The 26,544-nt window shown below is 63.6% G+C and overlaps 2 protein-coding genes across 3 annotated transcripts; both read right to left on the reverse strand.

Annotated features, from left to right (window-relative positions):
* Nucleotides 1–697: 697 nt before the first annotated feature.
* TSSC4 (tumor suppressing subtransferable candidate 4) lies at nt 698–4,494 on the reverse strand. 2 transcript variants are annotated; one of them, XM_027959593.3, is made up of 3 exons: nt 4,445–4,494; nt 2,075–2,190; nt 698–1,929 (listed from the first exon to the last, which is right to left on the reverse strand). In XM_027959593.3, the coding sequence occupies exon 3, from the start codon at nt 1,905–1,907 to the stop codon at nt 930–932; it is 978 nt and encodes a 325-aa protein (XP_027815394.1). In that variant the 5' UTR covers nt 1,908–1,929; nt 2,075–2,190; nt 4,445–4,494; the 3' UTR covers nt 698–929. The 2 variants fall into 2 exon arrangements, with proteins under 2 accessions (XP_027815394.1, XP_027815395.1); XM_027959594.3 differs by having other exon boundaries at nt 3,730–4,494.
* A 3,667-nt stretch (nt 4,495–8,161) lies between these two features.
* Nucleotides 8,162–26,544, reverse strand: CD81 (CD81 molecule). Its single transcript, NM_001127281.1, is given in 8 exon segments — nt 8,162–8,224; nt 8,354–8,440; nt 8,806–8,907; nt 9,216–9,320; nt 9,577–9,651; nt 10,344–10,441; nt 13,754–13,868; nt 26,479–26,544. Coding segments are annotated over 8 exon segments (711 nt in total).

The raw sequence follows: 26,544 nt of genomic DNA on the forward strand, positions 1-26,544 counted from the left end.
AGTGCCAGGCCATCCCGTCTGGGCAGTGGCGGCAGGTCACCACCCCTAGAGGACCCAGCGCCACCCCTGAAAACTGCTTTACGGTCAATGGAGCTGGGAAAGCACACCCACACCTGGGGCTGCAGTGCCAAGGCAGAGGGGACCCCAGGAGGCGTGTGTTTAGTGAAGCAAGTGACAAGGGACGGAGTCCAGGCCCCTCTGGGAACCCCACACAGGGCGAGCGGGCAGCCAGGCTGGTCTCCCCTTCCCTTGGGGACCTGGAGCCCTGGGGCAGGGGCACAGCGGCAGGGCCAGGCTGGGGCTTGGCAGCAGTCACCGGAGCCACCCGGGCGCCCTCTAGGGACCGGCCCAGCGCCCAGCACAGCGGTCAGCAGCCCTGGCGACGCCGGCCAGCCCCACACACAGGGGTCAGCGCAGCGTGCAGGGCCACCGGCCGCCGCTCCCCGGCCACGCTCCCACTCCGCTCTCCCCAGACCCACATCAGCCCCCGTCCCCAGCCCTCACGCCAGCAGCTGGGAGTCCTCCCTGGGACGGGCTGTGGTCTCAGCCTCTTGCTCGGGACCAAGGAGGGACTCGCCTCGGTCGAATAGAAGGACCTCCTCCTGACGAGTGCGGGACACTGGGGGCTGGAGGGCGGAGGGCCCCGGCTGCGGTCGCCGGGGGAGAGGTGGTCCACACAGACACACAGAGCCAGAGAAACACGTAGAGCCTTTACTGTCTCCCAGGTAGAGAATGGGTTGGGCCTCCATCGCCCCCAGCCCACACCCTGGCGAGGTCTCCATTTCCTGGTGGCACCTACAGGCAGCCGGCGGGCCAGCTTGCTGCCCTGGAGCCCTGAGCCTGCTCCAGCCCTGAAGCCGCCCCGGGGGCAGCGGTGGCCAGCCTTCCAGCACAGCCAGGTCAGGGAGGCGGCTGGGCGGTTTCCCGGTTCACACCTCCGCACCTGGGGCCTCGGGGCTGCCACCCTTGCTCCGGAAGTGGTCCCTGCTCCGCTTCTTGCTGCCATGGAAACCCACTGTCTCCACCAGTGGGGGGCTGCACCCAGAGCCGGCGTGGGCCATGCCCAGAGGTGCACCCACCTCCTGCAGGCCTCCTCGGGGTCCGCTCCACTCCTCAGCTTCGGGGCTCCCGGGCCTGGCCAGGTGAGCCAGCTCCACGGGGCCCTCGCCCCCCGCCGCTCCTGGAACCCCAGGGTCACCCCTGCCTGGCTCCCCGGCCTTCCTGGGTACCCTCCTCCTGTCGGGCCGAGCCTCGCTGGCTCGGGCGGGTTTGGTGAAGACAAGCCGGCCCTCCCCGCAGCTGGAGGGGTCCTGGTTGAAGGGAAGCATGCAGTTGCCGGGGGCGGCCAGGTTCTGCGGGCCCAGGAAGGCCAGGGCGGCGGCCCGATTGCTCTGCTCGCTGGCCTCGGCCACATCTTCCAGGCTGTACCTGGTCCAGCGCTCAGGGTGGGTCACGTAGTCAGGGACAGGGGGCGCCCTTGGGGCAGCAGGGCTCCCAGCAGCCCTGCCTGGGCCCCCCGCTGCAGGCTGGCTGGAGGGTGTCAGCAGCTGCCGGAAGCTGCCCCCGTCACCCGGGCTGGCTGGAGCCACAGCAGGCAGAGCCCGCCTGGCGGCCCCCTCCAGCCCATCAAAGATGCTGTGGCTGCGCTGGGAGAAGGTGGGGCTCGTGCCTCTCAGGTGGAAGGGCTGCACTGCCTCTGTGAGGAGGCCTCTGGGGGGCGAGGGGGGCTCATCGGGGCCCGAATCCCCGGACACCTCCCCAGGCAGCCCCCCCAGGGACAGGGCAGCCGCCCCAGCGCCATCAGGCAAACTAAGGTCAGAGTCCGAGTCGCTGAGGGAGCCAGTGTCCGGAGGCAGGGTGTCGGCCTCCGAGTCAGGGAAGTGTCGGCTGTCCCCTGCCTCTGCCATGTGTCCCCAGACCACGCCACACCTGCACCAAAACAGCCCCGGGAGTCCCCGGACACAAGCTCACACCCACCACCCCAGGCAGGATCAGCAGGAAGAGCAGTGTCCCAGGAGGAAGGGCCAGCCCCCATCCCCACCCCCGCCACACCGACCATAAGCCCTCCTCTTACCTCCCCGTCTGATGGGCGCCTGCTGGATGCTGGAGGGCAGGTGGGTTGAATGCTGACGAAGGTTCTTGGTGGCAAAGGCCCCCTGGTACGGCTCTGCTCAGCGGCTCGGTGACTGGCTAAGGGCAGGGAGGGACAGCCAGCCATCAGACCAGATGGCGGACAAATGGAAGTGGTGCCAACATCCCCGGAGTGGGCCTGGGTTTACAAAGCCCCCAAAACAGCCAGGCCCAGGAGCTGGTCCTTTTGACTTGTCACCTCCCTCAGTCCTCGCCAGGCAGGGTTGACTAGAGCCACTAGGGGACCCGCACGGGGTGGTCTGGTAGAGCAGCCGGCCGGGGTGTCAACCCAGGGTCACCAGCAATCCTCGCGCTCCCTCTGTCGGCCACGTGTGGTAGTGGCAGGCAGTACGCTCAGCTCAGTTGCATCCGACTCTTTGTGGCCTTTTGGATTGTAGCCTGCCAGGCTCCTCTGTCCGGAGAAGGCAAGGGCACCACACTCCAGTACTCTTGCCTGGAGAATCCCATGGACGGAGGAGCCTGGTGGGCTGCCGTCTATGGGGTCGCACAGAGTCGGACACGACTGAAGCGACTTAGCAGCAGCAGCAGCAGCAGCAGCAGGCTCCTCCGTCCATGGGATTTTCCAGGCACGAGTACTGGAGTGGGGTGCCCTTGCCTTCTCCGGTAAATAAGGAATGAATGAGTGACATGCAGAGCATGTAATTTTGTGCTAAAGCAGGCATCACCCTCCTCACACTGGCTAGCAGCTGCAGGGGTGAAACATTAAAACAAAATGGAAACTGAGGGTATTCCGGCCATTAACTGAGTAATTTTTCACTTCGGAGAAAGACTGTCACTGTTTCGTTTTGACACAGCGCCAGTGTTTCCACACACTAGCATATTCAATTACTTTCTAATGGATTACAAGGAGTCATGAAGGGTGATCACTCTTTTCAAAAAGTGAAATTACAGAATCGACACTGTATCAGTCACTAGTCTAATCGTGGTAACTGACACGTCCTGTGGTGGTTCCACGTGATAGCTTATTACGTTTTCAGGTCAGTGAGTGCTCAGAGGGACGGAAAACAGCTGACAGTCATGGCGGGAACTGCAGACTGGCTCACTGAACAGCTCGAACTGACTCAGTCAGACTTCACAAACATTTGCTGTGTGGATGAGGAGTACGTTTATTCACTGTGCTAACAACTGCAATAAAGAATTTTAGAGCTTGCTGCGGGATGCTGCCTGGGAGCAGGGCAGGCAGGAAGTACTCCACAAAGCCGGAGGCACCTGCCGGCTCTGTGGGGAGGAGGTGTGCTCCTGAGTGCAGAGATGCCCTGGCAGCTCCAGAAGGGACTGCAGCCAGGTCCTTGACATCTGAGGGTCAGGCTCTCAGGAAGCTGGCTCAGCCTTGCTTGGCAGAGGCCGGCCCCACAGCTCCTGAGGCAACCTCCAGCGACATCTGTGATCCTCCACACACCCTTCACTTTCCCAGTGGAGCACAGAAGTCCTGCCAACACCTGGTTAGCATTCCAGTGTCACCAAGCACCCTGAAACTTGTTTCCAGGCTCAGAGGACAGGCCTCAGCCTCCACCAACTTCCTCTTCCCACCAGGCCTCCCTTGCTTGCCAAGGGTGACTCTGTTGCTCCTGCACCCACCAAAGACCAGGCCAGTTGGACCAGGAGTGGCTCCGAGTGCCCTGCTCCAGGTCAAACGCAGGCGAGATCTCCATTCCTCTGGGCCTTGCATGACTCCCCAAATGCAGGAACAACTCCAGGAAAGGGGACACGAAGTAAACGCCAACGGTGTCTGTTTTAGGGCTGGCAGGACAGGAGTGGGGAGATAATTGGCCCGTCATTCCGTACACTGGAGGCAAAGCTGGAGCTTCGACCAGCCTCCGGCTTCCTAAATTTGCACTCCCGTCCCCTGGACGCCCGTGATCAGTGGGACACTCCGAGGGGAGCCAGGAATCGCGCCCCAAGATCGAGCATGCCAGGTCTGCGTCTCTTGAGTTCTCTGAGAACTTCCTGAGCTCACTGGAGGGCAGAGCCGAGTCCAGGCTGACGGAGGCGCGGTTTTCTCAGGGCCGGGGTCGGGGCTGGCCAGGTCCCAGGGAGCGCTGGCTTCCTTGAGGGTTGTCTCTCTCCCCTAGGAGGCAGAGCCTTGATTTTCTCCACTCCACGCGCCCAGAATCTCGGCGCGTGCCCAGCAGGCGCTCGTTGTCAGCTGCCTGAGTCCTGCGGCCAAGTCGGGCGGGGGCGGGCCAAGGGTGCGGGCCTCACGAGGGTCTCCCTGGTTGGGGCAGCAGACTACGGACAGTGGCCCGCTGAAGCCGGACGGGTCAGCAGCGCGGCCCTCCCACCAAAAACCTACCGGCTCACTTCGGCCTGGCTGCCTCCATCTTGAGCCGCGCTCAGCCTCGTGGGAAACCGAGTCCCCCGCTGGCCGATGGCCGCTTCTCCCGCGCCTGAAGAACTACATCTCCCACAAGGCCCCTGGCTCCCACGCCTGAGGCCTATCGGGAGTGATGACTTTGCGCATGCGCTGCCTTCCCTACAGGAAACCGTGGCGCTCCTTCGCGAAGAGACCGGAATTGACTCAGGAAGGGAGTCTGGGTGAGGAGGCAGGGCTGCGACTCCCAGAATGCTCCAGGGCTAACGGCCAGAGCCTCGTTCCTGGTACTGTAGCCCACTTTGCCGGAAGCTGCGAGAACCGGAAGTGCGTCAACGCATCCCGCGCGGTTCCCAGGCACTTCCGGTGCTGTTCCGGAGCAGCCGTCCCTGCTCTTTCGGGTCCCTGGAACCGGGCCGCGGGGCGTGTCCCGCGGTGTACATTTGTCCCGCCCACTGGACGACTCGGGCAGGCCGCCGCGTGGCAAGCCTCCTGAGGGAGGCGCCCCGGCCTCGCCTGCCGATCGTGACTGGTCATTTCTGCTCCGAAAGTGAAAGTCTCCCAGTCGTGTCCGACTTTGCGACCCTGTGGACTATTCAGTTCAGTCGCTCAGTCGTGTCCGACTCTTTGCGACCCCATGAATCGCAGCACGCCAGGCCTCCCTGTCCATCACCATCTCCCGGAGTGCACTCAGACTCACGTCCATCGAGTCACTGATGCCATCCAGCCATCTCATCCTCGGTCGTCCCCTTCTCCTCCTGCCCCCAATCTCTCCCAGCATCAGAGTCTTTTCCAATGAGTCAACTCTTCGCATGAGGTGGCCAGAGTACTGGAGTTGCAGCTTTAGCATCATTCCTTCCAAAGAAATCCCAGGGCTGATCTCCTTGCAGTCCAAGGGACTCCCAAGAGTCTTCTCCAACACCACAGTTCAAAAGCATCAATTCTTCAGCACTCAGCCTTCCTCACAGTCCAACTCTCACATCCATACATGACCACAGGAAAAACCATAGCCTTGACTAGACGGACCTTAGTCGGCAAGGTAATGTCTCTGCTTTTGAATATGCTATCTAGGTTGGTCATAACTTTTCTTCCAAGGAGTAAGCGTCTTTTAATTTCATGGCTGCAGTCACCATCTGCAGTGATTTTGGAGCCCCAAAAAATAAAGTCTGACACTGTGGACTATACAGTCCATGGAATTCTCCAGACCAGAATACTGGGATGGGTAGCCCTTCCCATCTCCAGGGTATCTTCCCAACCCAGGGATTGAACCCAGGTCTCCTGCATTGCAGGCGGAGTCTTCACCAGCTGAGCCACCGCGGAAGCACTTGCTGAACCTCAGCTCAGAGCCTTGACTCCCCTGGTGGATGGCCAGAGCGAGCCCCCTCGGCCAGGGCCGCACCCAGGAATCCAGGGTTCAGGCCATGCTGCGGCCCAGCCCAGGGACCCAGAGAGGAAACAGGGCCCATTTTAATGTGTCCCAACCTTCGGGCTTAAGACCTCCCTGGTGGCTCAGATGGTAAAGCATCTGCCTACAAAGCGAGAGACTTGGGTTCGATCCCTGGGAAGATCCCCTGGAGAAGGCAATGACACCCCACTCCAGTACCCTTGCCTGGAAAATCCAATGGATGGAAGAGCCTGGTAGGCTACAGCCCGTGGGGTCGCAAAGAGTCGGACACGATTGAGCGACTTCACTTTAACCTTGGGACACATCTTACGGCAGCTGATCCCATCACTTCATGGCAAAAAGCTGGGGAAACAGTGACAGACTTTATTTTGGGGGGCTCCAAAATCACTGCAGATGGTGACTGCAACCATGAAATTAAGACACTTGCTTCTTGGAAGAAAAGTTACGACCAACCTAGACAGTTTATTAAAAAGCTGAGACATTACTTTACCAACAAACGTCCATCTAGTCAAAGCTGTGGTTTTTCCAGTAGTCATGTATGGATGTGAGAGTTGGACCATAAAGCTGAGCACTGAAGAATTGATGCTTTTGAACTGTGGTGTTGGAGAAGACTCTTAAGTCCCTTGGACTGCAAGGAGATCCAACCAGTCCATCCTAAAGGAAATCAGTCCTGACTGTTCTTTGGAAGGACTGATGCTGAAGTTGAAACTTCAATACTTTGGCCACCTAATGTGAAGAACTGACTCACTGGAAAAGACCCTGATGCTGGGAAAGACTGAGGGTGGGAGGAGAATGGGACCACAGAGGATGAGATGGTTGGATGGCATCAGACTCAATAGACATGAGTTTGATGGATAGGGAGGCCTGGTGTGCTGCAGTCCATGAGCAGTCCATGAGTCACAAAGAGTCGGACGTGACTGAGTGACTGAACTGAACCGGGGACATGTCATCCCTAAAGGTGCCCACACTCAGGGCCTCACCAGGAATGAGGGGGTGCGGCCACCCCAGGCACTAATTCACATCGCAGCTTGAAGAGGGTCTCACGGCACAGGGAGAAGGAAGGAGGAGCAGGTTCCTGGGGCCATTTGTCTCCCAACCCACCAGCCCCCATTTGGATTTTGGAGGAGCAGGCCTACAGAAGCCCTGTGACCCCCAGTGCAGGGCTGGGTCCTAGTTTCCAATATCAGCCCCCAAGAAGGCCACTGGGAACCCTTGACATATGAATCCCAGCCAGGGCCTTGGAGTCTCAAGAGGTCAGTTTAGGGGACATTACCCAGAATTCCTGGTGGGGGCAGCAGCCTCTGGCTGGGCCTCAGCTCCCCGTGCTGGGCCAGGCGGGCTCCCCCAGGGAGTGGCTGAGGGCTTCACCTCCAGCCCCTGGAAGATGGGGCCACCCAGCCCCTTGACAGGAGATTACAACCAGCTAGACAGGAAGAGAAGAGACCCCTGGGAGGGAGTGGTGTGTCAATCTTCCACGGAGCTGACCGTCAGGAGGAAGGGGAGTCTTGCACCAGGGCCCGTTTTTTGGGTCGTCCTGCCCACTCCTCATAGGCCCCCCCTGGGCAGTAGTGCCAAGGAACGGGGATGGGAGTGAGGGCCAGGTGAAGGCTGCTGCTGGTGACACCAGGCCCAAGAAAGGGGCCCCACTGGCACCCACCAGCAGGGTTGGTGGCACACTCTGGGACCAGCAAGGTCCAGTGAGCTGAGCACCACCCATGCCAGGCTCCTCAGCCCCTGAGGCTGCCCCCCGGGTCTCAGAGGGCACAGGTACATGGAGGGGGCCAGACCGTGTTAGCATGCCTGGTTTTTCCTTCTTTATTGAATGACTTTTCAAGATGTAATTACAGTTGAAGGTGACGCGTTAGAAAGGAGAGGTTCGCGTGAAGGCATAAGGCTGCTCGTAGACCCGGCTCCAGAGACAGGTGGCCGGGAAGGAACAAGGATTAAAAAAAGGCTGAGCGTGTGTGCCGCTCACGGGAACGGCCCTTGGTGGCCCCCAGGAGAGGCCTGGCTGAGCAAGCAGAGCCCCCAAGCAGCAGAGGGGGCCCCTGCCCTGCAGTCCCCACAGCCCACTCACGCCCCCCACAGATGATGTCAGCCCCAAAAGGACAATTAACAGGGAGCTTCAGGACAAGAACAAAACCTCAAAAGTAAAAAAGCTGATAAGTGTAGCAGTGATACCAGGAGGTTATATACACAGGTGGCGACGGCCCCTGCTCGGAAGTGTCCGGGTCACTCCGGGGGGCGCTGCCGGGGTCCCCGAGGCCCTCCCTGAGGCCTCAGCGGCCGCAGCCTCAGTACACCGGGCTGTTCCGAATGCCGCAGCAGAGCACCATGCTCAGGATCATCTCGAATATCTGCGGGGAGGGGGCGGGCAGGCGGTCAGCTCCCGGAGACCCCCGGGGGGTCAGGGGCAGGTCAGTCAGCTCTCAGAGACCCCGGTGTTGGGGTGGGGTCCCCAAGCAGAGCCAGTCCGCCCCACTCACCATGATCACAGCAACCACGATGGCCGCGATGCCGATGAGGTACAGCTTCCCCGAGAAGAGCTCGTCAATTTTCCCGTGGCAGTCCTCCTGCAGGGGCGGCCAGGGGGCAGTCAGAGGTGCCCGTCCTCCCACCCCACGAGGCAGCAGCGCGGGGCCCCATGAAGGGGCACAGCCCCGCCCCCAGGGCCCCCCAAAAGAGGTGTGAACAGCGAGCATGCCAAAGGCACCCTCCCGTGCTCAGAGACCACGAGGCACTGTCGGGACAGGGCTGGCCCGGGAGACCAGGGCACCCTCCACGCGGGGCTCGGAAGTGACCACAGCCCCCAGGTAGAGCAGCCCCAACTCCAGCCACCACATGGCCCAGCATGACCGTGGCCCAAGGGAGCCCCGGGAGGCTTGGCCACCACCCAGGACCCACCAAGGGGCGGCAGCTGAACGGAATCACCACGCACCTTGAACAAATTACTGATGACGTTGCCGCCAGAGGGACACAGGCTGTTCTTGAGCACAGAGGTGGTCAGTGTGGTCAGCGTGTTGGAGCCACAGCAGTTAAGCTGCAGGGATGGAGGGCGCCCGCCGTCAGCCCTGGGCACGTGCCCCATGGGCTGCAGAGGCCCCAGGAGCCGCCCTGGCCCAGGAGCTGGGGGCTTGGGGCAGTCCCCTCCCGGGGGAGAACCACGCCGAGAGGCTCACTCCTCCTCACCCTTCCACTCAGCTGCCCTGGCCCACCTAGTTCCCTCCAGGGACCTCCCAGAAGACCCCAGGTCCCTGAGAGTGGGGCTGCCTGGCCCCAGTGCCCCTCCCGCTCCTGGCTCCGGCCCGGGCCTCTCCCTCGGTGCCCCAGCCCCCGGCCCCGCCGCACCGTCTCATGGAAGGTCTTCACCACGGCCTTGGCGTTGTTGGCGTCGTCGTCCACTATGGCCTGCTGCAAGGCCTGGTCATAGAACTGCTTCACGTCCTTGGCGATCTGGGGAAAGAGGTGCTTACAGCGCAGGGGGACTGTCCCCCCCCAAGACGTGCCTTCACCTGGCTCTTTTGGACAGTCAGGATGGACCCGCCCACCCGGAGCTGGGAGGGGGCTCTGCCTTTCACTTGGCCGCCACACCCCCTCCTCCAGGAAGCCCTCTGTGGCTTCCTACCTGAAGAGTCAGCCCAGAGAAGTGCCCACAGGCCAAGCCTTCCCCACAGCCTGAGCCCCTGCCCTCCACCTGGACATGGCTCACCTGGTCCTTGTTGACAAAACCCCAGATGCCAGCAGCCACCTCACAGGCAAAGAGGATCACCAGGCAGGTGAAGAACTGGAGAGGGGAGGGGCGGGCAGAGAGAAGGTCAGAGCAAGCCAGAGGGCCCAGGGCTCCCCGAGGCCGGCAGGGGCTCACCTGCCACAGACGACGAGCACCCCAGGGGCCTACGGGCGTGTGTGGGGCGCTCGGTGGTATCCACCCGCCCCAGCCCTGACGGGATGAACCGTGTGAAGCAGCCACCCTTCTCATCAGCCCCGAGGGACTGGGCTCCGGAGGACAGGGTGGCTGGGTGGGGGAGGGCAAGGCTGGCTCTGGGAGGTGGGAGGGGACAGGGGCCAAAGCCCGTGGGAAGTGGGGGGTCGCTGTGGGGCACCCGGCACCCTCCAACGGAGGCCCAGGCGCAGACTCCCCAGCCTAGGCCGCCCAGACGCCAGGCCCTGGGCAGCACGGCCAGGCCTCTGCTTCCCGAGGACACCTGAGGCTGGCCCTGGGCGGGGACTCACCCTCTACTGTCTCTGCGACTCGTTTTAAGAAAGAAGAGAGAGAAAAGCAACTTTGGGACTTACAACCAGGAACTAGGCAAAAAACTAGATATAGCGGCAGTCTGCCTCCATGGGGTCTGAGAACAAACTGGGGAGATCAGAGCTGGCACTCGAGGGAGGCTCGCAGGGCCGGGCTGGCACCGAACCCCTGATTCTGCCCCCGGCAGCCCCCGACCCCACCCCATACCCAGCCCAGGACCTTACCGTGCCCAGCAGGCACTGGGACTCCTGGATGGCCCCGTAGCAGCCCAGGAACCCAACGAACATCATCACAGCACCCACGGCAATAAGGATGTAGATGCCTGCAGCAGAGAAGAGGTCACACCCTCAGCGACCCAATGTCCCGGAGCCCCCAGCCTCCCAGAAGCCGTCCTGCCCGCGCTGGGCATACACACCACTGCTCAGGGCTCCGGAGGGCCCACCAGGTGCTGGCACCCACCCTGCTGGGAGGAGGTCAGATGCCCAGTGGCTTGGAGAAGAGCCTTGAGGGGGAAGCAGCCTGGCAGGGCCATGTGGGCACCTCTGTGGGCCTCAGTTTCCTCCTCTGTGACGTGGAGGGAGTCAAGCATCACCAGGGCCAGGACCGAACGGCCAGTGGTGAGTGTTCAGGGGCCTTCACCTGCCCCCGCCACCTGTGCGCACTGACCCCTGAGAGCCTCCAGGGCTTGGTGGGCCTTGGAGAGCCACCCGCATCTGAGTGTTCAGGGGCCTCCGCCTGACGCCGCCACCTGTGCGCACTGACCCCTGAGAGCCTCCAGGGCTTGGTGGGCCTTGGAGAGCCACCCGCATCTGAGTGTTCAGGGGCCTCCGCCTGAAGCCGCCACCTGTGTGCACTGACCCCTGAGAGCCTCCGGGGCTTGGTGGGCCTTGGAGAGCCACCCGCATCTGAGTGTTCAGGGGCCTCCGCCTGAAGCCGCCACCTGTGCACACTGACCCGAGAGCCTCCGGGGCTTGGTGGGCCTTGGAGAGCCACCTGCGTCTCGGTGCCAAGGGCCCGGCTGCTGGCCTGGGAGGCAGGGCGGAGCCCGGGGTCTGCCGGCCCCAACCCACCTGACTGGCACACGGGGTCAGCCGTCTCCCTGGCCTGCCCAGCACTCACCGCTGGCCACACGGCCCTTGCCTGAGTCTGCGGCCCACCCAGAAGGGGCCCTCGCCCCTTGAAATGCTGACTACGTCTCTCGAAGGACTTCCCACAACCCTAGTCCTGCCAGCAGACCTGGGCCCACCCCCCCAGTTGCCATGGTTATGCAGCAGGCGGAGCTAGGACACTAGGTCCCAGGGCTCTGGTGCCAAAGGGCCCACTGGCCCTGCCCGGCCGTCTCTGGAGAAGAAGTCTGGGAGGTGGGACCCACTGGCAGGCTTAGAAGCAGCCCGGGGACCCCTCTGGGCCAGAGCCTCTGGGCAACCCCAAGTGGGCCTGGCCGAGGGTAAGCCCTGGGGGCTCCTCACTTGGACATGGCCAGGTTCTGAGACTCCTGTCCCCATGCTCCTCCCTGAGGTTCAGTGGGACAGCCCAGGGTGCCAGGGAGGGGTGTCCTGGCAGGTGCCGGCCCCCAGCCCCCCTTGCCCGCCTCACGGGGCCAGCCTTCCCACTGTAGCAGGCTCTGGCTCTGACCCGTGAGGCTGGGGACCCTCCTGGGCCCTGAAGCTCGGCCCAGGTGCTGCTCAAGTCCCGCTAACCACCCCTCACTTCCCGGCAGTGGACACAGAGCTCGTCAGGGCCCATGTCTGTCCCCACCGCCCTGGCAGGCCCCGTCTGCATCCTTCTGCAGGCCAGGAGGTTCCGGAAGGCTGGCCCCAGGTGGGCAGGGACGCTGCTGCCAGAGGGGCTCTGAGAGGCCCCCACTGCTGGCGGCATGGTGGCACGGCAGAAGCTCGAGTCCAGGGGCTGGTGCCCGGCCTGCCAGGTGGTCCAGCCCTCCTTCACTCCTTCCCCGAGGGGAGCCCTAGGGCCCAGCGACGGCGTGTTGTGGCACGGGCTGGAGCCAGGCCCCCACAAGCCTCCCTGTGGGACCCTTCCCACCGCGGCCTGGGCCCGGCCCCCAGCCTCCAGCCTTCTACCAAGGTCTCCCCAGACCCCCGCGCATCTGCCCTGGACTGTGTCTCCAGGGGGCCACGCGGGGCCACCCAGGTCTGCAGCCTGCTGCCACCCTTGCCCCGTCCAGGCTGAGACAGGCAGCCTTCAGCTCCTCTCCCGGCTGCCAGGCCACACGCTGCGCTGAGAGCAGGAGCCAGCCAAGCCATGAGGAGAGGGACCCCCTTCCCAAACGGTGCGCCCCAGGGAGCCCACACCCCCTGCACCAAGACCTTGGAGAGGGGAACGGGGACAGAAGACCGGGGCCACGCGGGGGCAGGCCCTGGGGAGGGAGAGGAGAGGCCTGGGAGGAGCCCTGGGGAGAAACTCCCCTCGGGCGTCCAGAGGACACCCTTGCATCCTCAGACGTGTGGGCTAGACTGGCCGTGTTGCTCTGAGGGTGCCTGGCGTGGGGACAGTGGGGGCCGGGTCACGGTGCCCCAGGCACTCTCGGAGCATGCACACCCATGCTCTCCACCTGAGACTCAGACCTGAGGGGGCCCCTGCAGCCTGGGGGGTGGGGAGCCTAGGACCCTGCGGACAAGGGCTGGGGACCCTCCCTGAAGGGCTGGCCCCAGGACCACCCCAGACCACGGGCTCCAGCCCTTCCGGGGTGGCCCAAAAAGGACCCCCACGGCCCCGGGGCGGCCGACTGGGATGGTGAGTGTGGGCCACCCCCAGCCCAGGAGCCAAGCGTGCATCTCGAGTGTGGGGGCCCCCGAGCAGCTGGGAGGGACTGGGACCCCTTGCAGGGTCCACGCAGGATGGCGGGTGGTCACTCTACCCATGTGAGCCCTGCAGGCTTCCGGCCTGCTGCTCTGCCTGTGGGGGCGAGAGGGGCCCACCCAGGGGCCAGTCCTTTAAAGGACAGAAGCGACTCTGCACACCCTCCCCGAGCTCCCTGGGAGCCAGGCCCATCCTGGGGGGAGCGGGACCGGAAGGAGGGCACTGCTGCGCATGGCGGGAGGCACCCCTCCCCATCCTCCAGAACCCCTGCCCTGGAGGCCCCCAGCCCACACCCAGCCTGACACACACCCTGAAGGGCCGCGGCCTAATAAGGCAGCCAGTGTGGCGAGGGCCCCCAGGCAGCCCAGGCATCCAGCCCCACCCCTCCCAGGAGCCTCCCTGAAAGGCCTGCCCCCTGACATAGCGGCCCCGCCCCCACCCGCTGCCGGCTCCGCCCTGGCTCTCCCCCGGCCCAAAGGCGATCTGGTGGGGTCCCCACCGGCCCCACAACCCTCCCATCCAGCTTTCCCTGGGAGCACCCCGGCCCAGGCAGGCCCTGGGACAACTGCAGAGGGTACCCAGGCCCCTCAGGGTCCCCAGGCTGACGCAACCCCCTACCCCACCCCTGAGCTCTTCCTGGTGGGCCTCCTCCTCCCTGCTCCAGGGAGAAGCAAGCCCCACTCAGCCGCCTCCTCCTGGAAGCGCTCCCTGTCTGCAGCCTTACTGAGCTTACGATCTCACCCCCAGTGGCCTGTTCCTGCCGGCTCCCAGCCCAGAGCTGCCCAGGGTCTGCAGCCCATCCCCTGTCACTTACCCACATAGAAGGTGTTGGGGGCAGGCCGGTCTCCAAGCTCCAGATACAGGAGGTTGGTGGTCTGTGGGTCATGGCGAAGCCACAGGGCCACGCCCAGTATCACACCTCCGGCCAGCTGGGGAGAGAGCAGGGCACTGGTCACACGCGGCTCAGAGACTGGCCGTGGCGCGCGTGGATCCCCCAGAGAGGCGGGTCCCCGGCCCTCGCTCTGGCGGGTCAGCACCAAGGGCATGGCTTACAGGCTCTGGGCTCACAGGCTCTGGGCTCACAGACTCAGGCCCTGGGCTCACAGGCTCTGGGGTCTGGGCTGCCCACTGCCTCATGCCCCCTTGGTTTTCCAGACGCCCCAGGCAGGCTTTGGTATGGGGGACGGGGGGCTCATCCAGACCCTCCCACCAAGCACCACCGGAGACTGCGGGACAGGTTGCCAGATGAGACTCAGACACCTGGTTATTCACAAACACTTCTTTCGTATCGAGTGTGTCCCAACCACTGCCCGGAACACACTCAGGCCAAAAAAGCACTCACTGTTCACCTGGAGCGGAAGTTTAACTGATGCCCTGTATTTTACTTGCTAAATCTGGCCAGAGGCCACACAGGAGCCCGTGGCCTAGGGAAGGCCGAGCCCTCCTCCAAGGGGGTGGCACTGCCCTGAGCTAGCTCGTCCGGGAACTCCAAGGAGTGGATGCCAAGTCTCTGGTGCCAGGACATGGTGAGGGGTGGCAATCTGATGCCACCGGGCCCTGGCGGGGCTGGTGGCCGCCATCCGAGAGAGGGAGATGGCTGGGGGCGGGGCCGCCCTGAGAGTGGGCAGGAAAGGGGGCTCTGCGCAGAGCCTGGTGTGGGGCTGGGGGCTTCCGGCTGACTCACCCCCAGAGGACGGTGGCTCAAGGGTAGGTGGGGTCTGCCCTTGAGGGCACATCCAGGCCAGGCCCACATCTGAGCATCCAACCCGGCCAGGAAAGCAACCCCGGGCTCCCCGACCAGTGAGGCAGTGACTGTCTTTGGAGCTACGAGCGCCAGCTCCTACACAGACCATAGGCTCTGTGTCCAAAGAGGAAGAGAAACCAAAACACGGGCCCCAAGAAAACCACCTGGCCGGCCCAGTGCTGGCCCCCGAGCGGGGCCCATAGTCACCAGTGTGGGCCACGCTCAGCGGAGCAAGAGAGACTCAAGGCCCCGGCCCCATGGGCTGCCCCCAGGAAAGCCCCAAGCACCCCCAGGGATCTCTAGGCAGAGACACGGGACACTGCTGGGGTGGGAGGCTTGCAGCCCCACCCAGACCCTCCCACACCGGGCTGGCTCTGCGCACGATAAGGTGGGTACCGTTGGGGACCGTTGGCACCTGGCAGCAGCCCAGCTGCCCCTGCCAGGGGAGGCTGCTGGCACCCTCCCCGGAGCGGGCAGCACCCTCCAAACCCCTGCCCCAGGATGGAGGCGCTCCCCGCCCGCCACCACTTCCCAACAGAGGCCAGCACCTGGGACCAGCAGGCCCTGTGCACCCTGTGAAGGGCAGTGCCCCAGCCGCAGGTATCCTAAGGCTGCCCCAGGTGCCCGTCACACCCGCAAGAGGGCAGGAGGGCCCGGGGGACGAGAGCAGGGGAGGTGGGGAGGTGGGAGGGTGGGTGGCTCCGGAGGGAGTCCCGGCTCCTGGCTCAGCCAGCTGCCATCTGAGCCTCCAGGGGAGGTGGTGGTGAGGCTGAGGGTTGCCGTGGCAACTCTGGCTGGAAACCGCCACTTCTTCTGTTTGGAAACCGTGGTCCAGAGAGCGCTTCGGGAAAGTCCACCCCGACTTGGCCTCGGTGTCCCCACGGCAAGGGGCGGCGAACATGGAGGGGCCCCTCCTGCCCCTGGCTGCGCTGGGACCACCCATCTTTCCCTGCAGCCCCTCACCTCAGGATCCCAGGGAAGCCCATGTGGGTGCCTGGTCCTAACGGAAGCAGTGAGGGTCACGCCTGCCCCACCCCCAGACACCGAGGCGGGGAGTCCGGGGGGCAGGCAGAGCCCCCACTTCTCCTGCCTCGGGAAGGACTTCCCAGCACAAACTCCAGGATGTGCAGGGGGGCTGCGGTCTCCAGACTTCCCTGTGCTCCCCCACCCTCCGGAGGGGCGGACAGGGAAGCCCGTCCTGCCCACAGGGCAGGGGGAGCCTGGTGCTAGATGCCTCCTCCTCAGCCATGCCAGGCCCTGCACATGCCCACTCGGAGGGGCCTGGGGAAGGCAGTGGGCAGGGACCAGCCCAGTCCGGGGGGCGGTGAGCGCTCACCTACAGTCACCTACAGAGGACGGGCAGAGGAGCACTGCAGCCCCCCAACCCCACCCCAGGAGGGCGGGCGGGGTCCCAGAAACCCCAAGTCTGAAAGAAGCCTGCTCTTCAAAGATGAGCGTGCACTGGCGCTGGCAAATGGCTAACAAGGACCGGGATCCAAAAGGCATCAAGAACTTCCAAAGCTCAGCAAGAAAACAAATAACCCGATTTTTAAAAAACAGGCCAAGAAACCGCATGAAAACCTAAGCCTGAACACACACTTCACCACAGAAGAAATGCTCACAGCAATAAACACACGGAAAGATGCCCAACGTCACTGGCCCCAGGGGAGATGAGAACGAAACACGGTGAGGCGGAAGACCAGACCAGGTGCCCGTGGGGGCGGGGGACCCAGAGACAGAGCTCCAGCCGCCAGGGCGCTCCCCCCGCAGGCCTGTGCCCGGCCCCTGCACCCCCAGGTACTGCCCTAAGTGGGGGTGGGGGTGGACATTCATGCCCATACACATGTGCTTTCCCGGTAAGCCCCCAAACCAGGGACAACCCACCTTCCGATTCCCTTCATACAAAAAGTACAAGAGGGACTTCCCTGGTGGCCCAGGGGTTAGGACTCCATGCTCGCAACGCAGAGGACACAGGTTCAATCCGTGGTCAGGGAATGAAGGATCCAAAACCTCTTTACAAACTTAAGACATTCAGACGTGGACAACAGTGATAGGCCAGTGGCTGCCTGGAGCACGGAGGGGTGTCCTGGGGGCAGGCTCTGGGGCTCTGCTGGGGTGAGGGCTGTGCACATCCTCCTGGGGGCAGGCTCAGTGTCCACAGGTGCCTCCCACATCAAAACCTACCAGGTCCTGTGAAACTGAAAGTGCCAGCCGCTCAGCCTTGTCCAGCTCTTTTGCAACTCGAAGGACTGCGGCCCGCCAGGCTCCTCAGTCCATGGGATTCTCCAGGCAAGAATACTGGAGTGGGTTGCAAGGCCCTCCTGCAATGCCCTCCTGTCCCAAGGATCAAGCCAGCATCTCCTGCATTGGCAGATGGGTTCTTTACCGCTAGCGCCATCTGGGAAGCCCTACCAGTTCAGGTCAGTCGTGTGTCCGACTCTGCGACCCCATGGACCGCAATACACTAGGCCTCCCTGTCCATCACCAACTCCGGAGTTCACTCAAACTCATGTCAACTGAGTCGGTGATGCCATCCAACCATCTCATCCTCTGTCGTCCCCTTTTCCGCCTGCCTTCAATCTTTCCCAGCATCAGCGTCTTTTCCAACGAGTCAGCTCTTCGCATGAGGTGGCCAAAGTACTGGGAGATTCAGCTTCACCGTCAGTCCTTCCAGTGAACACCCAGGACTGATCTCCTTTAGGATGGACTGGTTGGATCTCCTTCCAGTCCAAGGGACTCAAGAGTCTTCTCCAACACCACAGTTCAAAAGCGTCAGTTCTTCAGTGCTCAGCTTTCTCTACAGTCCAACTCTCACATCCATACATGACTACTGGAAAAACCATAGCCTTGACTAGATGGACCTTTGTTAGCAAAGTAATGTCTCTGCTTTTGAATATACTATCTAGGTTGGTCATAACTTTCCTTCCAAGGAGTAGGCGTCTTTTAATTTCATGGCTGCAGTCACCATCTGCAGTGATTTTGGAGCCCCCCCCAAAATAAAGTCTGACACTGTTTCCACTGTTTCCCCATCTATTTGCCATGAAGTGACGGGACCGAACGCCATAATCTTCCTTTTCTGAATGTTGAGCTTTAAGCCAACTTTTTCACTCTTCTCTTTCACTTTCATCAAGAGGCTCTTTAGTTCTTCGCTTTCTGCCGTAAGGGTGGTGTCATCTGCGTATCTGAGGTTATTGATATTTCTCCCGGCAATCCTGATTCCAGCCTCTGCTTCTTCCAGCCCAGCATTTCTCATGATGTGCTCTGCCTATAAGTTAAAGACCCAGTTTCCCCCTCAGTCAGTCTCTCCCATCAGGAAGCTTCCATAAGCCTCTTGTCCTTCTCTATCAGAGAGTAGGCAGACTGGAAACCACAGTCACAGAAAACTAACCCATCTGACCACATGGACCACAGCCTTGTCTGACTCAATGAAACTAGCAGCCATGCCCTGTACGGCCACCCAAGACGGACGGCTCACGGTGGAGAGCTCTGACAAAGCGTGGTCCCCTGGAGGAGGGAATGGCAGACCACTTCAGTGCTCTTGCCTTGAGAACCCCATGAACAGTCTGAAAAGGAGGAAGCCCTATAGTTTGCCGAGAGAAAATCTTTCAGGAGTCAGTGTAGACCCTGAGCAGCCACCAAAACCCAGGGCTGCTGGGCAGAGCACACAGGTACTCGGCACACAGCTGTAGTCCGGCCTTCCTTGGGGGCTGGGTAAAAAAGAAAGCGAAAGTTTGTCACCAGGTCATCTCCAACTCTTCGTGACCCCACAGACTGCAGCCCACCAGGCTCCTCTGCCCGTGGGATTCTCCAGGCAAGAGTACTGGAGTGAGTAAGTGATTCCCTTCTCCAGGGGATCTTCCCAATCCAGGGGCTGAACTTGGTCTCCTGCACTGAAGACAGATTCTTTATCGTCAGAGCCTCCAGGGACGCCTTTCCTTTTGAAGACACGCTGTTTGCGGCTGCCCTGGGTCTTCACTGCTGCAAGGCCTTCTCTGGTTGCAGGGGGGGCTTCTCATCGCCGTGGCGCCAGCTCTAGGGCACAGGCTCACCCGCCGCGGGCCATGGGCTCCGTGATTCCGCAGCATGTGGGGTCTTCCCAGATCAGGGATCAAACCCATGCACCTCCTGCACTGGTAGGTGGCTTCTTCACCACCGAGCCCCCAGGGCGGCCCCCAGGTCGTAAGCCCCCACACCCAGATCCCTGTCTACTGGACTTCTAAGCAGCAAGTCCCGAAGGATCCCGGCTGCCTTCTTCATCGAGGTCAGGACCCGAGGCTTCCAGTGGCCAGCAGGAAGCATCTGGAAATGTTGAAATCTAGTCCACAGAACTGAGGTTTACTGTCAAACGAGGGACTGGATAACTAAGGACATGCTGCTACAAAACAGAGTCCGGTGTTGACGGAAAGCACGCCGTCTTGGTGTTGCGTGGGAACCGGGACCTCCGGCTGCAGGTCACCTTGGACCCCGGGCGTCTTCCTGCCTCCAGTGTCCTCGCGCACACACTGAGGAATTCACGGTGCACACGCGGACACAGGCAGAGTGTGCGGATGACGCCACTATGTACGGAGCACGCCCGACAGCGCTGGCGACTGCTGCGACGGCCGTCAGGAGCGTTGGGCAGGCCAGTCCCTGGTGGGGTCCGCACGGCCTCCTCTCCCCTCTCCCGCCAGCCGGCCTGTCAGAAGGGCTGCCGCCAACTGCTCTTGCACCTGAGCCGCCCCCAGACCCCAAGATGCTCCTGCCGGGGGCGAGGCTGGGCAGCAGTTCGGGAAGGGGCTGGCTGACCCACTGCTGGGATGACCAGAGGGCTCCACACTGGGGGACGGCACGGGCTGTTTGCAGTGCTTTGAAGGTTCACTTTCTGTTTCTCTCTTCTTCCCTCCTTTCCCAGAATTAATAAATAGCGTCAGCTAGGGAGAGGGGGTGGGGGAGCTGCCAAGTACACTGGGTTCCTGCCCGGCCAGTCTGTGTTTCCAAGAAGCAGCTGAAACGGAGAAGGAGCGGGCGTCTCCCTGCTGCCCTCTCAGCTGAGCCCGCTGCCCCCCACCAACCCCACCAGGCCTCGGGCACCTCGCCACCCCCAGGCACCAGCCACCTGGTCGCCCCAAGTGCTGCCCACACGCTCCAGGAGTGACAGGACATTCGTGCACCCTGCGCCCCCTTAATCGGCGGCTGGGCCCCAGCAGCCCCCCGGTGCTCATGCCCTCAGTCCAGCGCTGTCAGGGAGGATGGCTGTCTGACCCAGGAAGTGCCCAGGCGGCTCGGCACCCGAGAGGTCCTGGGGCCTGGAGACCCGCCCAGGAGGACAGTGAAGGCCACAGGAAGGAAGCGAGGCAAGAAGTGCCCCCGCAGACCCTGGGACAAGTCAGGGGGCAGAGGCGCAGCCCAGACACTGCTCACGGGCGTGGAGGGTCAGCAGGGCCAGAGGGCACCCCGCTCGGGCGGGGCCGGGACGCGGTCCCGCAGGCTGAGCCTCCACCTCCACCCACCACAGGACAGACACGGCGACATGAGGCCTGACTGCCCTCCCAGAGTCCTGCCGTGCCCTCTGGGAACAGGGCCGCCCAGCTCAGGGCAGGAAGGAAGGAAGGACAGAGGAGCAGGACCCTCGGCTCAGCCGGGAAGCGGAAACCCCTCTCCAGCCCCCTCGACCTCAGGAAGCCAAGGGCCGGCCTCTAAAAATAGGCGTGGGGGTGGGGAAGGATTCAGGGCCACCCGGGCCCCACCAGCGGGGGGATCCCAGAGCTCCCTCCTGCTGGGAGGTGAACACAGGGCCTCCACCACCTCCCGGGGTCCAGCAGAGCAGGCCTGGTCAGTTTCTGGGCCAGTTCCAGAGCCTACCACCCACTGAGGGCAAAGAGCCCAGGAGGTGGCCTGCTCCCCCACCCCACCGGCTGAAAGAGCCCCTCGTGTGGGATGGCCCTTTGCCCCCTCGGCCCCTGTGCGGGGGTTGGGGAGGGGCGCGTGTAGACACTGACGTCCCGAGGCTGAGCTGCAGGGGCCACACACCCATCAGACGGATGGGCTGGGGGCCCGCTGCAGAGGCAGGGCAGGTGAGCGGGCCCGGGCAGGGGGCAGAGGCAAGCAGCGGGGCCCTGGGCAGCTCAGGGTGTCCAGCCGGCACCTGCTCGCCACAAGGCCGGGCTCAGCCGCTCGCCCTGGGGGAACGCCACGCCACGCCACACCCTGCCGCTGCCTGGAGACAGCCGGCCTTGAACCCCCGCGGCTGAAAGAAGGGCCCTGGCCTCCAGTCTGCTTCCCCCACTTCCTCACGTGGGCCGCTTGGAACCTCAGGCTCCTCGTCGCCCCGGTGGGCCGCAGGTGTAGGCAAGGGGAAGGCGCTGGGGAGTTTCACATGGGCTAGAGCTGTTATCTCGGGGACAGAGGGGAGGACTGTCCATCCAGAGGGCGGGCAGCTGAGCCCCTGGGCTGAGGAGCAGAGAGGACCTCGGCCGTGTGCGAGGGAGACACCCCCGTGAGCCCTGAGCAGGCAGGACCGCAGAGGGCAGTTCCCAGGCCCACCGCCCCTTGCTAGCCCCCACGTGCCTAAGACCCACACTATCGAGTTCTGGGGCTCGGGTCTCCCAGCACCCAGGACTGGAGGCCGGGCAGGCAGGCAGCCTGGGGTCCTTACTCATGTTCCCCCACCACGATGCCCAGGGCACCTGGTAGCCCCAGAGTCACAGCCTGAGCCGTAGCCGGCGACTGGCTGCAGCACTGAAGCGGATTCAACAGCCGCTGCAGGCGAGGCAGGGCTCCGGGGCGCTGCTGGGCGCTCCCCGAGGGAGAGTTATGGCCCAGGCCGACCTGGGAGTGGGGGTCGTGACCAAAGACTCGCTGTGAGGGCAAGGGGTGCCGGGGGGCCGCCCGCCCACCCCCACCCGCTCCGCACGGGCCTGGCTTCCTGTCCCTCGCCTTCTCCACAGTCATCACGTCTCCCTGGCAGTGGGGGCGCAGGGAGCAGCACCTTTCTGAATGTATAAGGACCACCGCTTCCGTGGAGAGGGGAAGGGGGCCCTGCTCCCCAGGCCTCTGCGGCGACCCCGACCCACACCCAGGCTCTGAAGGCCCCTGCCCGAAGCACCCTCACCACCGATTCAGGCACTTGAGGAACCCGACGCCACCCCCAGCCCCAACTCCAAGGTGCCTCCCTGTCCGTGGAGCCCAGCAGGCCTCAAGGCCAGGGAGGGTGGTTGCCCCCAGCTGGTTGGCCACCACCTGCAGGGCCTCCCCCAGCGTCTGGGTGCCCACCTGGAGGCCCCGGGTGGTCTTGTGGGAATCAGTGCCAGCTTTGCTGTAGGGAGGAGGGGTCCAGGCCCCACAGAACAAAGTGTGTGCAGGGGGGCGGGGGCGAGGGGTGGCACCGAAGTCCAGAGGCTCTGGGAGGAGGCCTGCGGGGTCAAACCACATCTGGCGGACGGGTAGAAATGGCCCAGGAGAGACTCTGCTAACCTGCCATAGTGAATCTGCTCCTGCAGGGTGGGCGGTCCTGGCCACCGGCCGGTGCCGCCTCCAAGGTGGAAAATATCCAGGCCTGGCCGCAGCCTGGCCCACGTCCCGGGGGGCAGGCAGAGCCAGGCTCCCGCACCCCCACACTGCCCCTACCCGGGGCCCTCTCCAAAACGCAGCACCAGTGCAAACGTGCCCTCGGCCCCTCCCTCAGGCGCTGGACTCTAACCCTGACTGACCACGGCCCAGGGTCCCCCGTCATGGCTCTCAGGCGCTGGGAAGGTGTGTGGGTAGATTATTTGGGAGGAGGGTGGTTTGGCGGGAGCTTATTTCTATCTGGCCTTCAAAGCAGTAAGAGATAGGAATCAGGGTGAACTCAAATTTCCGGAGGGAGACTGAGCTGGGGGCCACGGGCAGCAGCCCACGGGGTGATACGCGAGGGCACTGGAGAAGAGCCAGCAGGGTCCCGGGCTCCCTGGTGCCCAGACACTCCCCCTGGGGCAAGCCTGACCTGGGCACAGACCACAGACTTCCTCTTCTTGGCCTGGCCCGGATCGACAGCCGTAGCCCAAAGTTCAGCAGCCAGACGCCCAGGGTCACCAGGGGAGGCCACCTGCCCTTTTGAAACAAGGCGCAGAAAGTCCCTGCCCCCAGCAGAGCCCGCCTGGGTCTGGCCCCTCCCCCGGGAAGGAAGGCGACAGAACCGCTAAGTGACAGACAGCCATGTGCCGTCTGGAAGCAAAAGGCTGGTGTGCAGGGCCTCTAACCAGCCCCGCCCCAGCCTGCCCCGGCCGCCTCCTCTGGGAGGAGGCCTGACTGCATGAGGGCGGGCAGGGGTTGGGGGTGGGGGTGCCAGGTGAGGCTGCTACTGTTGCAGAGGGGAAGCCGTGATCACACCCATTTCACAGATGCGGTCAGCGGGCTACCACGGCTCGCCCAGTCTGGGGTGGGCAGGAGCACAGGGCTGGGAGCCTGCACAGGCCTTGAGCCTCCCCAGCAGCAGGGCCCCGAGTCCCAGCCGCCCTGCTGGGGAGCTCCCAGGTACCCCCACACACGCCCTAGCGGGCAGGAGCTCCAGGCCCCGGCTCCCCCAGCTCGGGCCAGGCCTCTCCTCCCCAAGCCCGGCCACCTCACAGCCCTCGGCCACCTCCACGGGGGCTCGGGGTCTGGTGTGGAGACGTGGGTGAGCACATGTGTGTGTGGGGGTGGGGACAGAGCCGGTGTGTATGTGGGTGAGAGAGAGCCCGTGTGTGTGTGTGTGTGTATGTTTGAGAGCCTGTGTGTGTGTGTGAGCCTGTGTGTGTGAGCCTGTATGTGAGCCCGTGTGTGTGTGTATGTGTGACAGGCCGTGTGTGTGTGAGTCCGTGTGTGACAGCCCATGTGTGTGTGTGTGTGTGAGAACCCATATGTGTGTGAGCCCGTGTGTGTGTGTGAGCCCGTGTGTGTGTGTGAGAGACCGTATTTTTGTGGGTGTATGTGTGAGACCGTATGTGTGGAGAGCCCGTGTATGTGTGAGCTCGTGTGTGTGTGTGAGCTCGTGTGTGTGTGAGAGCCCGTGTGTGTGAGCCTGTGTGAGAGCCCATGGGGTGTGTGTGTGTGTGTGTGTGTGTGTATGTTTGAGAGCCTGTGTGTGTGTGAGCCCGTGTGTGTGTGTGTGTGTGTGTGTATGTGTGACAGGCCGTGTGTGTGAGCCCGTGTGTGACAGCCCATGTGTGTGCGTGTGTGTGTGAGAGAGCCCATATGTGTGTGAGCCCGTGTGTGTGTGTGTGAGCCCGTGTGTGTGTGTGAGAGACCGTATTTTTGTGGGTGTATGTGTGAGAGACCATATGTGTGGAGAGCCCGTGTGTGTGTGAGCTCGTGTGTGTGTGTGAGCTCGTGTGTGTGTGAGAGCCCGTGTGTGTGAGCCTGTGTGAGAGCCCATGGGGTGTGTGTGTGTGCAAGAGCCCGTGTGTGTGTAAGCCTGTGTGTGTGTGAGAGTCCGTGTGTGTCTGTGTGCGTGCACGCGAGCGCTGGCATGTGGGGGCGGGCTCCTTCCAGGACCCCATGCCAGCAGGCCCGTGCAGCGCCTCCCACGGGGACGGCTTTACTCTCTGCAAGAAACTTGCGAAAGTGCCCAAAGTGCCCGGATCGGATCCAGATCAGCAGCCTCCACCTCCCAGCCTGGCGCGGGTCGGGCTGGCCCTGCAGGGTGCTCCAGGCCCCCAAGTGCCAGAAGCCCCCTCCCCGAGTCACGGCCTACACCTGCCCAGGAGAGCGGTCTCCCCTGAGGCCACCATACCCAGCACCCAGCTCCTAAACTAACAGGACCCCCAGTTCAGAAGGGGGGGGCCAGGACCAGGCCAGCAGGCTCCACCGGGGCCCAGGCCCTGGCTCCACACTCTTGGCTGGGGGTGGGGGTGCAGAGAGGGGCTCCCCGCTCCCCACCACGGGTGGGTGGGGCCTCCGTGCCCTGGAAGCTAACTTCTCAGAGCTCTGAAGGGCCTGCCCAGGGAGGGGAGGGGAAACAATTCCTCGGGCCTGAATAGAGTGGCCCCAGGGGAAGTGTCAGGCCTCCACCCCCGCTGCCTGGGAAACCTGGGAAATTACCAGAGGCAGCTGGGAGGAGCTGGGGGTGGGGGGAGTCTGCAGGGAGACCTCCCAGGCCGCGAGGTGGGAGGGGCTTCTCCGGGAAGCTCCGTCTTCTTCCTTGACCACCACCTCCCACCCGGGCCCTCCCAAGCTCCGCACTCAGGGGAAAAGCGTGAAGGCCGCTGGGAGAGGGGGTCTGGTTGACACCCCTTGCCAAGGCCAAAGCAGGCGATTACTAAATCAACACCAAGGCTAGCCCCTCAGCAAAGGTTGCCAAGGCCCCTGGCCCATCCTGCCAGCCTCCCTGCTCCCACCCTCAGGGCAGAGGCTGAAGGCCCTGGGCCCCCACGGGTGCCCCTGCAGGCAGGATGTCACACCTCCACCCCAAGTCCAGTCTCTGCCCTCCCCAGCCAACACCTCAGGGTCCCGGGACCGGACCCCGGGCCGTCCGGAGGGCAAACAGAGGTCTCCAGGCCCACACGGTTCTCCAGGAGCCATTTTAAAACTTTAGCCTCCCCATGTCGACTTGACATCCAGCAGACAGTCCTCGTCCTCCCGGCAAGGGCTGAGCAGCCTGGGGCGGTGGAGAAGCAATGAGGGGCCAGGAGGTGGCCCAGGTCCCTGCCCTGGGACCCCAGAGGGGTGGCAGCACACAGCTGCCAGAGGGGCTCCCGACGCCCATGCCTGGGGGCCGCCGGGACAGCAAAAGAGCTCCACGCCCCTAATTCCAGCACCAACAGGAAATGCAAACAAAAGCCAAAGCTTCACCGGCACCAGCCAGCAGTTAAGGCTCATCAGGAAACACAACCCAGGCTGGCCGCCCAGAGGCCCCAGGAGACCCTCCAGCACCCCTCAGACGTCTCACCTGTGGGCACCTCTTTCCAAGCCCCGAGATGGGCATCCACCCCGCCCCAGCACCCTCAGGCTCGGAGTCGCCCCGCTCTCCGGGCCCTGCCTGTGCCAGCTCGGAACACCGCTCAGCCCCTCGCCCCTCACAGCCTCTGCAGCGCCCCAGGGCGGGGAGGGGCTGGAATCTACCTCTGGGTGACGAGGCTCGGCCCCCCCAACTGGGGACACCACTATGCGCACACTGGCCCGCGGGCCACCCGGGTCCAGGGCGCTTCTTGTTTGCGCTCTGCCCGGGCACGGACCCCCAAACCGACCCCCAGGGTGGCGACAGTAAACAGGAGGGTGAACTGAGCCGGGCCCAGAGTCGGGTGGACCGTCCCCAGGACTAAGGCAAACTGCAGCGCGCCACCCCACCTCCCCCCGCCCGCCCGCTCGCCAGCCACTGCGCCGGGCCGGGCCGCCCATCTAGGGGCGGTGGCCCTGATGAGCTCATGGGGGCGGGGCGACTCAAGCCCCGCCCTCGAGCCCCTCTTTCCCCCAGAAGCAGGGTGGCCCCAGAAACAGCGGTCCGGAGAACTAAGCAGTAGCCGGGCGCTGGGCTCGGGACGCGCACCCACCGCACCACCACCATCACCAGCCGGGAACTGACCCCGGGTCCGCGAAGGGCCCGGCGGCGCGGTTCTGGGTCCCGACGCGCAGAGGCCCGAAACCCGTCTTAGAGCCTCCAAACCCGCCGTCGAGGGACGCGGCGGCCCCGGACGACCCCCACCTTCGCGACTCGCCGGCCTAGGCCCTCCCACCCAGCCAGACTGGGCGCACACAGGTGGCCCCGCAACTTGGCGGCCCGGCTGCGCCCCCTTGACGGGGCCCAGCCGAGCGCGCGGCCTGCCGGGCTCGGGGAGTGCCCTCCCACCCCGGGGCAGGCTCACCCAGAAGACGAAATTGAAGACGAAGAGCAGGTATTTGATGCACTTGGTGCAGCCCTCTACCCCCAT

The sequence above is a fragment of the Ovis aries genome, chromosome 21 (assembly GCF_016772045.2).
Source record: "Ovis aries strain OAR_USU_Benz2616 breed Rambouillet chromosome 21, ARS-UI_Ramb_v3.0, whole genome shotgun sequence".
Taxonomy (NCBI): Eukaryota; Metazoa; Chordata; class Mammalia; order Artiodactyla; family Bovidae; genus Ovis; species Ovis aries.

Coding starts and splice junctions, on each gene's coding strand:
- TSSC4 (XM_027959593.3), bottom strand. CDS start 1,907: ATGGCAGAGGCAGGGGACAGCCGACACTTCCCTGACTCGGAGGCCGAC.